Source organism: Lactuca sativa, chromosome 2 (assembly GCF_002870075.4).
Source record: "Lactuca sativa cultivar Salinas chromosome 2, Lsat_Salinas_v11, whole genome shotgun sequence".
Taxonomy (NCBI): Eukaryota; Viridiplantae; Streptophyta; class Magnoliopsida; order Asterales; family Asteraceae; genus Lactuca; species Lactuca sativa.
The window spans coordinates 157,808,145-157,820,501 of NC_056624.2; the positions used below are offsets into that span (position 1 = coordinate 157,808,145).

Below are 12,357 nucleotides of genomic sequence, written 5' to 3' on the forward strand. Positions count from 1 at the left end.
TAAACCGATAAATTTTATATCGTTTAACCTGTTAATAAAAATTGATATAATTCCATTTCGTCAAAAGAAGCAAAAGGGTTATTTTGTGTTGCGACAACATAATTCCCACCTGTCACGGGTGCCACTGGGCCCCTTCATATTGTCTTTGTAGGCCTGTCGCCCAACATAAGACGTGGACAGATTGACCCTAAATATAACTCAGACACACTTAACACCACAGTTTCACACACACATCACACCTACTTATATCAATCCCTGTTGTTCAGTACTCAGCTTAAACTAACGTTTGTTACTTTGTTTTTTGGAAAGAATGATGCAGTATCTACCAACTCATGGTTACGAGCTCAGTAACTGTTCCAGCATTATAAGAAACTTGGTATATGATCACGGCGGCGGAGAACTATCAGCAGTCACGGAGGCACAGTCAGCGGAGGAGAAGGCGACAGCAGCTTGCAATAGGCACAGCGAAGCTGAACGGAGACGACGAAAGCGAATCAACGGCCACCTTGCCACCCTCCGCAGCCTCCTCCCCAGCAACGTCAAAGTACTATCCACGTTCCAAAGCTTTACACATTGCAAAAACAAGAAAAAAACTATAGTCGGTTTGATATATATCAAAAGCCTTTTACGATTGTAACATTTTCTTTCTTAACAGACCGACAAAGCTTCGTTGTTGGCGGAGGTAGTCCGGCGAGTGAAGGAGTTAAAGAAGATGGCGGCGGAACTGGAGCCCAAGGGAACGGATCAAAGTGATGATACGACACGAAATATGATTCCAAGTGAGAATGATGAACTTCAGTTAACTTACATTGGAGAGGATTCTAGTACGAGGAAGATGATGATAAAGGTGATGATGTGCTGCGAGGATAGGGGTGAACTAATAGTCGAGTTAACGAGAGCTTTGGGGTTAGTACGTGGGAAAGTGATGCGCATGGAGATAGCGACGTTGGGTGGGAGAATCAAATGTGTGTTATGGGTTCAAGTTTTTGGAGCAACCAGAGAACAAGGGTTACATGAGCTACGAAGAGCTTTGAAGGTGGTTATGGATCGTGGAGCATTCTTGGATATGCCTCGAAATAAAAGACCACGTATTCCGGGTTGTATCTGATTTTTATTGTAGAGGACTAGAGGTATCGACAATGTGGTAGGAGTAGGATTTTTCTTGTATTTGTGGCTCTTTTGAGGGATTTATTTGTGTATTAGTAGGATTCTTTGTATTTGTTAGTGATCACCGTTACCCAACTAGATGGTTAATGTTTGTTTAGAATAATTTAATTAGAAGTTTCAAGGGTTTTAAGCGTTAATTAGTACTATCGGAACAAACTTGTCACCTAAGGTTAAGTCAAGTACGAGTGAGCTTTCCAAGTGTTTAATGAATGTAGTATGTTGTTATCAACTACTTGGTTTGATGGTATTGAGTGCGTATCTCACATGTTCACGCTTTGTCTCTACTCTATAGCAAACAAAAAGAACAAATAATCCACTATTTGACAGTATACTTTTTCAGTGCTTTGAAGTGTAAATTTAAAATTTTAGTCCCTACATAGCCATTCAAAGTGTCACGTACATGTCTCATTCAATTTTGAGTGTACGGTATGTGAGTATATAAAAATTATTACATCATTCTGTTTATTAGTTTTATTGGAACAGTAAATATGTCATTCCGAAACCAATTGAAACCAATTGAGCTATGTAAAAGGGTCTGATAGTTAGAGGTGTAATTCTAAAGGGCATTTGATCTAAACTAAGTGTTTGAAAATGTTTTCATCTTTTAATGATCGAGAGTTCAAGTCTTATCATGGACAAAAGAGTAGTTAGGAGTAGGATTTAGAGGGGGTGTTAATTTGTTAGTCGTTAAAAAAAAGTTGGAGGTAAAATCGAGCCCAACATTTATAGAATTGCAATAGAAACAATTAAGCTCGTGAACTCAATTTGAGGGATGTGCATGGCCATCTGCCATGCACATAGGAACGCACCTAGTTTGCACTAGCGCATCTGTAGGGGCGCACTTTCCATGTATGAAGCGCATTCTCACACATGGAGCACCTTTAACGAAACAACATCACCTTTACAAGACCCTAGCGCACTCTGATCAAGGTGGGGCGCATCATGATGATCAGGAGTGCGTATGGAATAGGAGGGCGCATCCTAATGAGCCGGTGTAACGACCCGAATTTTTCTTCCATCATCAAGCTTAGTCGTGCCTCACTGTGTGTACTAGGCTGACCTGGTCATGTTAGTAACGAACGAGGTTATTCCTTTTAGGTTAGTAACGAAGAAGATCGCTCATGTTAATGAAGATATTGTTGATAACAAAGGTAATGATGATAACAAAGATAATGAAGATAACAAAGATAACGACGATGATGTTAGACGTCTCGTTTTTCAACACACTTTTCTTTGGAAAGACCTTCTTTGGTGCATTTCGATGTGACACATGTTTTTTCAAAAAGTTTGATTGTGAAATAGCCTCATTGGAAACAAGTTTTGGTTTTGAAACAACTTTCTTTGGTTTAACACTTTTGGAATAAAATGAATTTGGTCTAAATTGTGCTTTTGATTTTGAAATCCTTGTGAATGATAATTCTGAGTAGAAAATCTTAATGAATTTTTAAACTTAGGATTTCGACCCTTTGAGCTTGAATGAGAATTTGAAACACATTGCGACTTAGCAATCAAATGATTATTATTATTTTTTGAATGTTTCCTTTTGTTTCAAAATCTTCGTTCTCTGCCAAATTCTTCTATATCTAGCTCTCCTAGCATGATCTAATTTTTCTTGTATTTAGCTCTCTTTTAGTACTGGTTTTGCAATTTGAGCATCAAAATTTCTTGCCTCAACCTTCAAAGGTCGTGTGATATACCTATCCTTAACCCTCCATAATGTTTTTCTCGGATAGACCAATTGTTTGACCACCATTATTAATAGGAGCATACCAGAAATAATTTTCACAAGATTTCAAATTGTTTGTCCTAAAGATATTGGTCAAATCTTCAGTTTCAGTTTTGTCCAGTCCTTTTGTAACAAAAACTTGATTAGGGGTATATTGGACTTTTGGAAAATCAACTTCCTTCTTAACCAAGTTATTAAAACCATCATTTTTACAATTGATTCAAATTCAGGAGAATCTTCAAAAATTAAAGTTCTCTTTGGTTCATCATCAGTTATGACAAAATTAGAAAAATTAACTTCGTCTTCCAAAGAAAGTTCACTCAATTCACTTTCATCAAATTTCGATTCAACATTAATAATGTGAGACTCATCTGAATTCGATTTATTGCACAACAAAACATGTCTATAAATACAAATTTGTTGTATTTGTTTCTTATCCTGTTGAGTTAAGGTTTCTTTCATCATTTTCTTAATCTCTCTTGTTTTCAAAAATTCTTCAACATTCTCTAAACCAACCTTATAAGCATCACTTAACGATTCATTTGATGAAAAAAATGATTCGTATTCATAACATTCAACATCAAGTTCAAATTCTATAAATAGTAGGAATGAAAACATCTTTTTATACATTTCCTGAGAGATTTCGCAGTTAAGATAAAGTTTATTTATATGTCAATAAAGTCTTTATACAATTTGATAGAAAACATTACATTGTTTTGATGGGCGTTAACATAAAATATAAGTTTGTTTTTCATAAAAACTGCAACGAAAGACTTTTAAAATAACAAGTTTATTTTTAGATTATAACAAAACCAAACAATCATGGATCCATTTATAAAGGTTACAATGAAATAAAAACAACCAAAGAGTTTTTAGAATGATAACCTTTGAAGCCTTTGAACCCACTTGGTTTGGGGTGTTGATGAAGATGAAAAGATAAAAGAATATGATCTTCTCTACAAGTATCCGCCATCAAGAGTAAGGCACTTGGAATGTGTAACGTCTAGTTTCTGGTACACATTTATTTATAAATTATTCATTTTTATAGAGCTACTCGACGAGTCGGAAGCCCCAGACTCGTCGAGTAGAATTGAGTCCTGGATGCGGGTTTTCAGCCATCTACTCGACGAGTCGAGAGCCCTCGATTCGGCAAGTAGGTTTGCTAGAGTGAAACCCTAATTTCGGGGTTTTGCACTCTATTTAAGCATCTTAATCCTCACCTTTTAGCCTCATTTCCAGCCTCCAAGTCCTAAACCCTAATCCACGAAACCCTAGAACATTTTTTTGAGTGTGTGAGCCATTCTTGAGTGATTTTGTGTGTTCTTGAAGCTAGAAGAAGAAGAAGAAGAAGAAGCTAGAAGGTTCAAGGAGAAGATTGTAGATCCAGGGATTTCCTTTCATCCTCATCACTTTCTGGTAATCAAGTTTCTAACTTGATCATTCATTCATTAGATCTACTTACTACCATTTTATGAGCGTTTTGGTCCAAGAACCTTGGTCTTTGGGATTTGGACGTCCCAGGTGACTTACATTTCAGATATGGAATCTAGAAGGGGTTCCATGGCATAAAGGTGGAAACTTTATGACCATGGAAGCCCCATGCAAGCGTAACAATGTTATTATGGCCTTTTTAGCCCTAAAAGGCCATGCATGGAAGGAAAGCTAGGAACTTCACGTACCCAACTGATGTCCAGGGCCTAGATCTAGTATAATGTGCTTTGGTTTAGATTATTATGGCTTATGGAGCAAGATTTATGTCCTAAAGAGTCAGGGTTTGAGCTAAACCCTTTAAGAAGGACTAATAGCAGGTAAAGTTGGAAACTTTACCCTTAAAAGTGTATTTACAGTGTATATATGACGTATGGAGTTTGGATCTAAAGGGTAAGAGCTTAATCCATTGAGATGGATCAATAAGACAGAGGAACTCGACGAGTTGAGTTGTTTTGTCCTATTTTAGCTTAAGCAAGAACTCGACGAGTCGGTGAAGGGACTCGACGATTTGATTTGGTAGATCGCGACTCTGAGTAGCCTGGGAACTCGACGAGTTAGATTGCGATTTCAGGTTCTAGGACTCGACAAGTTGATGGGGCAACTCGATGAGTTGGGTTAACTAGAAGGTTGACTCTGACCAAAACGTTGACTTTGACCAGGGGTAAAATGATCAATTTACCCTAAGGAGAATTATCAGGTTTTGACTAAGTGTTATTGTGATGAGAATAGCTAGGGAGACGTGAGAGCAACCATCGTAGATTCTGTTGGATAAGGTGTCTAAGTCCACAACTTATTTTGTATATACTTGACTCGACCCGGCATGGTCCATTTAGGTTGCATTTCATCCAAACTATTTATGGATAATTTTATGAGAGTTATACACATATGTTTATTAATATATTATAAGTTATAATATATTAATATGAAGTCATGTTATTTAACTAGTCTTAGTCTTAAATTAATTATGAATTAATTAAAAGGAAGACTAATTAGATTGTGGGCTATTGGTTTTATATAGTGTGGGCTAACACTCATTTGTTAATGGGCTAGGCTTGTATGGAAGTCCATGAATGATCCATGGAGCTTTTGACCCATGGATCCTTGGAAAAGGAAAGGTCATGGGTTATTAGGGTTTCACCCTAATCATGTATACTATATAAACATGCTTATGTTGCATGAAATAGTAACTAGTGAACTAGTGTGTGTGTGTGTGTGTGCTTGTATGTGGCCGAATATACAAGTGTGTATACTCTCTCAAAGTTTTCCAAGAGTTTGTGGTGTTTTGTGATTCCATTTGAGGCATTCACACTATTGGTGCTTGGCCCTCAAACTCCTCAAGAACCAAACTCATCAAAAAGGTATGTAATCTCTTCTAACTCTTTTATGTTGAAATGTTCTCCATGCCATGTTAGATAGGTTATGAACCTTGGAAAATTATTATTTTGCATGTATTTAGACAAACATAGATCCAAGGTTTATTAGGGTTGCATGCACACTTAGGAAGTGTTAGATTGCTCAAAACCCAACAGTGGTATCAGAGCCTAGGCTTGCTTGTTTGATACTTGATGCAAAATAGTTGAAAAAGTCGAAAAACTTGCTGTCTAGCTGATGAACTCGCCGAGTCCATGGGGGGACTCGCCGAGTCCATGTGTATCTTCAACCTACTCGCCGAGTAGGTTCATGCACTCGACGAGTAGGAGCGACAGAGTGCAGATTTTCGACTTTAGCTGCTGGAAATGGACTAGAAACATTACCCTAAACTGTTTTGGTGTTTTAAAACTTGTTTTAGTTGGTGTAATGGATGTTCTAATCCATTTACAATAGCATATATCAAAATTCCATGATTTTTTATGTGTTCATATAATTCTTGAAGTTTTGATGATCATGTTCATGTTCTTATGAATTTAGAAGATGATAGGAATTATTTGCTGAATTGTTTAGAATTAATTGTTGATTATTTATGTGTTTTAATGGAGTCCATAATTTGTCCTCAAGTTTTGGATATCCAAAGGTCACTTTTATTTAACACACACTTAAAACACATAAGTTACATGAAAATGAAGAGTCTTCATTTTTATGAACCTTTAATTCATAAGTTATGAAATGAAAAGTTTTGGATGGTTACAAAAGATGAAGAGTCTTGTCCTTAAGTTATGGAGGTTCAAGAGTCACTTCATTAATAAATATATAAATAAAGTGTAACCTTAATTAATTCCATAAGTTATAAAATAAAGAAAAGTAATTCTTTTATTAGTTTAAAGTCTTCCATAACTTGTCCTCAAGTTTTGGAATTTGGAAAAGTTTCACACACTTTAATAAACTTTAATTCCAACACTTAGAATTTTAAAAGTTAAAATTCCACACTTATACTATTTATAACATTAATGGCTAATATATATATATATATATATATATATATATATATATATATATATATATATATATATATATATATATATATATATATACCGTTAGTAGGCCTCATTCACGAAGCCGGTCTATAAGGTGGGTATAAGGTTGTTACCTATAAAATGGCGACTTAATGGGTGTCCACTCTCACCCACCGCTTGCTTGACTGGTGGAGGGTCGTTAGCCGAACGGGTAGGACAATGACTTTAAATTCTCATTAAAAGTATAATGATTATTATAAAGTAACTAAATATTTTTTATTTAATTCCCAATCTTAGTTATTTTAGGAAAAATGTGAATTTGGTGCTAGCCCATGGAATTCGCACTTTGTACCTTACCAAGTCGTTGGTGGAGCGTGTGTGGTTAACCGGCACACTAATTTGGACTAGTAAGGATCACGAAGGGTGACTTAATGTTTGTCATAGATCAATGGAGCGTGTGTGGTTAACCGGAACATTGATTAGGTGATAATATTAAGGGTACCGAGTGAATTGGTATGGTTATTCACACCTTGTTTTGTGATCCTCGGCATCCCAGTCACAAAATTTGAGAGGGCACACTCAAGATTGAAACATGCCATTGAAAAGTTCAATGAATCTCAAAAGACCTAGGAATTTCAAATCCAATTAAAACCTAATAAATTATTTCGTTTTTCATGGTGGAAATTGGTGAATCGTCATTCGCCTACCTTCAAATATTTTATAGCTTGGATTACGGCATCCCTCTTCCAAATTATAAAATATTGTGTTGGGTCCTAGCCTTAATATTTCATATTGGGTGTTATATTAAGGACTTTGAATCAACTAACTTGATTTTCTCCCATCATAGATGTCTGGTTCAGACAACTATGATCTTCCCAAATCACTTGAAGATGGTGTCCCTCAACATCATGCTTCACTTCCTCCACCTCCTCCAATTATTCTCCCTCACCCACAAGTTCTTGAAAAGTTTAAAGTCACTCAATCCCTATTGGCAAGCATAGTCTATGTGTGCTCACATATTGGAGATAAAGTCACATATTGACAAGCCGGGAGAGTTGGGTGTCAAAGTCTCGTGAAAGTTGGATGTTCAATCACTTTCTTAGTAACATAGTGAGTCTCTTTGAGACTACTATGAGACAGACTATGACATGACCCTTAATGATCTTATCTATTTGCTTGGTGTTGTGGAATCAGCAATGATTTGGAACACCAGTAAAGCAAATTTGATTAAAAGAACAACTTCCCAAGTCTTAAATGGACATTGACAATGGTAGCATTGGATATCTAGAAAAAGATTTCTCTTCCCAATGGAAAGGGATCGGCCATAGTCAACTCGGTTGACCAAATGGTAAAGAGAAAGGCTAAGTCTGAGATAGTCTCATGTGCCATTACCAAAGGGTCCATGTGTTTTGTTGCCGAAGGAAGAGGCATTGGTTGCGAAGCTACCCTATTCACCTGAAAGGTCATAAGGTTGATCAAGTCAAGAGGTTTGACTCTACTTCAAGTAAAGTCCACTGTCTAACTCTATTAAGTTCCTATTTGGAGATTCTTATTACATAATGTGAATGGGTCACATGCTGATGTTTTTAAGAATCAAAGAAAAGATAGGAAGCTTAAAGTAAGTATATGTTGATTCTAATTGCGAAGGTGGGTTTCGATCGGATGGTTCGGTAATCAGAATTTTGAGCTGTTGCTTAAGAGTTATAATATATTGCTTATGAATAGATAACAACAAGGTTTTCATGTGGATTGTAAGGATAAGTTTTTCCGCAAAGTTTTAAAATAAAAAAAAGGTTTTAATTTTATTTATTTTAAAAATATCCTTACAATGGCATCTGTGGAAATTGTTGCTTATATGTTTCCAGTAATAGCAATATTTGAAAGTGGATTTGATTCCTTCATTTGTAGTAGTGTCTGAATTTACCAAATGAAGAAAGTTTTTCATCACCCAAGTTTCAATTGGACAGAAACTTGGAATCATACAAGTTGTATTGTATGATGAATGAGAATTTTCATCTTTGAAAATTAAGACTAATTCTTTGATCACATGTATATGTGAGTCAATTGAAGGACTAAGGAATTAGGTACACTGGGTGTGCGCTGGTCAAGGTCCACCACAAAGATTGATTTTTCATGATTTACTAAAGATTAGTAAATATGATTATACTTATAAGGTTAAGTATAATTCTATAACATTGGAAAGGTTACAATGTATGACAAAACAAATGAGAAGAATCAAATTAGGCAGAAAGATAAAAGTTTCTCAAATCTGAAAGGATGGGAGAGTACTTTAGTATCGTATTTCATGATCATCTTAATGATTATGAAACCATATCACAAATTCATACTCTAAGGACGTCTTAGTGCATTGTTATGGCTAAGAAGAGAGGTCATGAATTGTTGGATTGGTTAAAATCAAGAAGATGAGTCATACTTCGTTCCAAAACAATTCTTAGAGTCATACTCCAAGATTGTAACTTTGAGTGACATAAAGGAAGATTTATTAACACTAGTCAAATGTAAGAGTAAAATGTTTTCTACTCTTGTACATTTGAGATTGGTAAGTTGTGATGTCTTGGATGAGACAAAGACCAACTAAGACCAATTGTGTGAAGTGTTAGTCTTGATAAGAATCCGCACTATCCCTTGAATATTTGTTTTGTCAAGGAATGGTTCTTGACTGGGAAAACTTATATGTCAAGGGGACAGTGGGAGCCTTAAAGATCCTGAAAGAGTTTCAAGATTTAATCAAGAGTAAAGCCTGTAATTTATCACTAGCACACGACTTAAGGTTTGCAACCTATCGTGTTGACATAATTCTTATTTCTGTACCTACTTCAAATAAGTTGAATTTGGATGTGAGTTATCAGAGTTCAAATTGGAAGCATTGGTGGGCCTTGTGCTACCAAGGTGACAAGAAACTAAGATTGAACAAGTTTAATCCATGTAAGGCTGAATTTGTCACTAATCTTATCTTGTGATTATGGTTTTGACAAATTCACATGGATAGGAACTCATACACTATAAAATCTAAGTATCATAAGGTTTCTCTCCGATTCATGAAAATGATGGTGAGGAAACGCTTTCACTAAGTAGATTTTACGTAGATATCAATTGTGTTATTTGCATTTTCAAAAGTCGTTAGTGGAGCGTGTGTGGTTAACCGGCACACTAACATGGACTTGTGAGAAATGGCAAATGCCTAAGCAAATGAGACTATGATTACGACATCCCTTTTCATAGTTCTGAAAATTTTTTAGACACACATGTGAGCTATCTAAGTAAGGGTGTATGAATCTAAATTTCAGAAGTCCAGCAGATTTCTGGAAATATGTCAGAGCTAGTGGGAGCATAAGTGTTATGCTGATAATCATCATGTTAGTGGGAGCATGATTATTACGTTTAGTGTTGCAAGTTAGCAATGTTAATTATAGAAAACAAAGTTTCAATTCGTGAAGTTGCAGGGGTTGAAAAGTTGTTTTTCTATAATTAAGGGAGAGGAAATTATACTTCGTTTCAATTCTAAAGCTTAGATTGAGATTTTAATCATCTTTAGTCAAGAATATATATATGAATTTTATGTTGGAATGGTTCAACTTGAAGAAATTCTATATATATTGTGTTTTCAAAATTCGATTATGATTACGGCATCCCTCTTCATAGTTAAATTTTGAAAACATGGAAAATAAAAAACATTGTAGCAAAAGACTTGTCTAGTATCATGTCTTTATGTCAAACATCATGAATCGTGTCCCATATGCCTCGGATATAGGATCGATTGCATGTGCTATAATATTCATCTTTTCTAAATTTTCCAAATGCTTAAGGCATTGAGAGGGGAAAAGTCTAGAACTAGATATGACTAAAGTGATTCAGCAATTGTCGAGGACAATCTGAGGTTCGCCAAAGATTGGTTGCTCAGGGAAAGTTGGAAGTATGATGTAAGTTGTTGGAAAGGACCATATTGACATATTCTGAAAAAAAAAGTAACTCTTGTTCGGAAGTGATAGTCAAAATGGGACTATGGAAATGTCTCCATAGGTGGAAGTTATTCAATCTATGTAAGATTAGAAAACCTTAATGCAAGAAGGATGTTCAAAGCAATGTACTTTGAATATGAGACTTCCGTTCCATAGAAGTTGACCTTCTTTGGAATACTCTATAATGACTAGTGACAAGGTTTTGGTGACTTTGTGCATAATCATTACAAGAGGAACATTGCATAAAAGTTTAAAATCTAACAGATTTTTTGGTAAATGATAGGAATCGGGGATTCTCACATTTACAATAAGGATTTGGGATTGTGAAATGAGTATCATTGGAATCATGTTCAATTGATCTACATCACAATATAAGGATCATAGACAAACATAGCATGCATACTTGGAGTATGGCATAACTATTGTTTAGAAAAAAAAACAAAGTGTACATGCTAGGAGCATGGGACGACTGTTGTTTTTATTCAATTCTTAAGTTGATTGTTTGAAACAATGAATAATGTGTAATCAATATGGTGATAAATAAAAGGTGGTTCTATTTATATTCAAAAGGGTTCTGAGACCATATTGGATTCGATTATTGTTGTGTTTCACTTTGCATGTTTTGACTTCCAAAATAGCTAGGTTATTCTTTCCGAATGACTAAGTTATTTAAACACTCCACAGTCGTTCATATGTTGGAAGTAGGTATGAATCAAGACTGTCATGAATCAAGTTTGTAGATGGCTAAATGGGTTTAGTCATAGCAATGGTTGCTACAACATTCATGAGTGCTCATAAGTTATGAGAATTGGAATAAACCCACGCTCACTTGTATCACTTCATGGAATTTATCTCGAGTGATCGTGAGACGGTAATATCATATAAATCTTCAAACCTAGAGATATGAGTTGTTACCTATGAGTTGGTTGTGCATTGATTGCATGTAAACGCATCAGTAACTTGATGTTATAAAACGTGCCTTTGTGTACAATTCAACAAGTAGTAGAACAAGCATATGAGTCGAAGTTTATCTATTCCTTCTAGAAATAGAAGCGATATCTGGGCCCCTCGATGATTTTGTTGTGACCTATGTACCGGCCGGTCAGAACTAAATTGATGTGTTCGATTAAGTTCTTTGTCAAACAAATCGAAAATCGGGAAACAAATTGTTGGACAATAAGTACAACGTTGTTCCATGTATTTGTCCAGCTGATATCATGAGAACAAAGGATTATACGATCACTTATCTAAAATGGCACTTCATAGTTCAACAGAGTTTTCGAGAGCTACGATTGTTGGTTGGTTCCTGAAGTAACATACGCAAATATAGTTATTAGACTTATCCAAGTGGGAGTCTGTTAGATAAGGTGTCTAAGTCCATAACTTATTTGGTATATACTTGACCCGACTCGGCATGGTCCATTTGGGTTGCATTTCATCCAAACTATTTATGGATAATTTTATGAGAGTTATACACATATGTTTATTAATATATTATAAGTTATAATATATTAATATGAATTCATGTTATTTAATTAGTCTTAGTCTTAAATTAATTATGAATTAATTAAAAGGAAGACTAATTAGATTGTGGGTTATTGGT

At 35.4% G+C, this 12,357-nt stretch overlaps 1 protein-coding gene across 1 annotated transcript; it reads left to right on the forward strand.

The window, feature by feature from the left end:
- Positions 1–20: 20 nt before the first annotated feature.
- LOC111883416 (transcription factor bHLH30) lies at positions 21–1,304 on the forward strand. Its single transcript, XM_052768107.1, has 2 exons — positions 21–544; positions 656–1,304. Exons 1-2 carry the CDS (start codon positions 311–313, stop codon positions 1,106–1,108), a joined length of 687 nt encoding a protein of 228 aa, XP_052624067.1. The 5' UTR covers positions 21–310; the 3' UTR covers positions 1,109–1,304.
- Positions 1,305–12,357: the final 11,053 nt, after the last annotated feature.

Coding starts and splice junctions, on each gene's coding strand:
- LOC111883416 (XM_052768107.1), top strand. CDS start 311: ATGATGCAGTATCTACCAACTCATGGTTACGAGCTCAGTAACTGTTCC. Junction 545..655: donor TCCTCCCCAGCAACGTCAAA/GTACTATCCACG, acceptor CTTTCTTAACAG/ACCGACAAAGCTTCGTTGTT.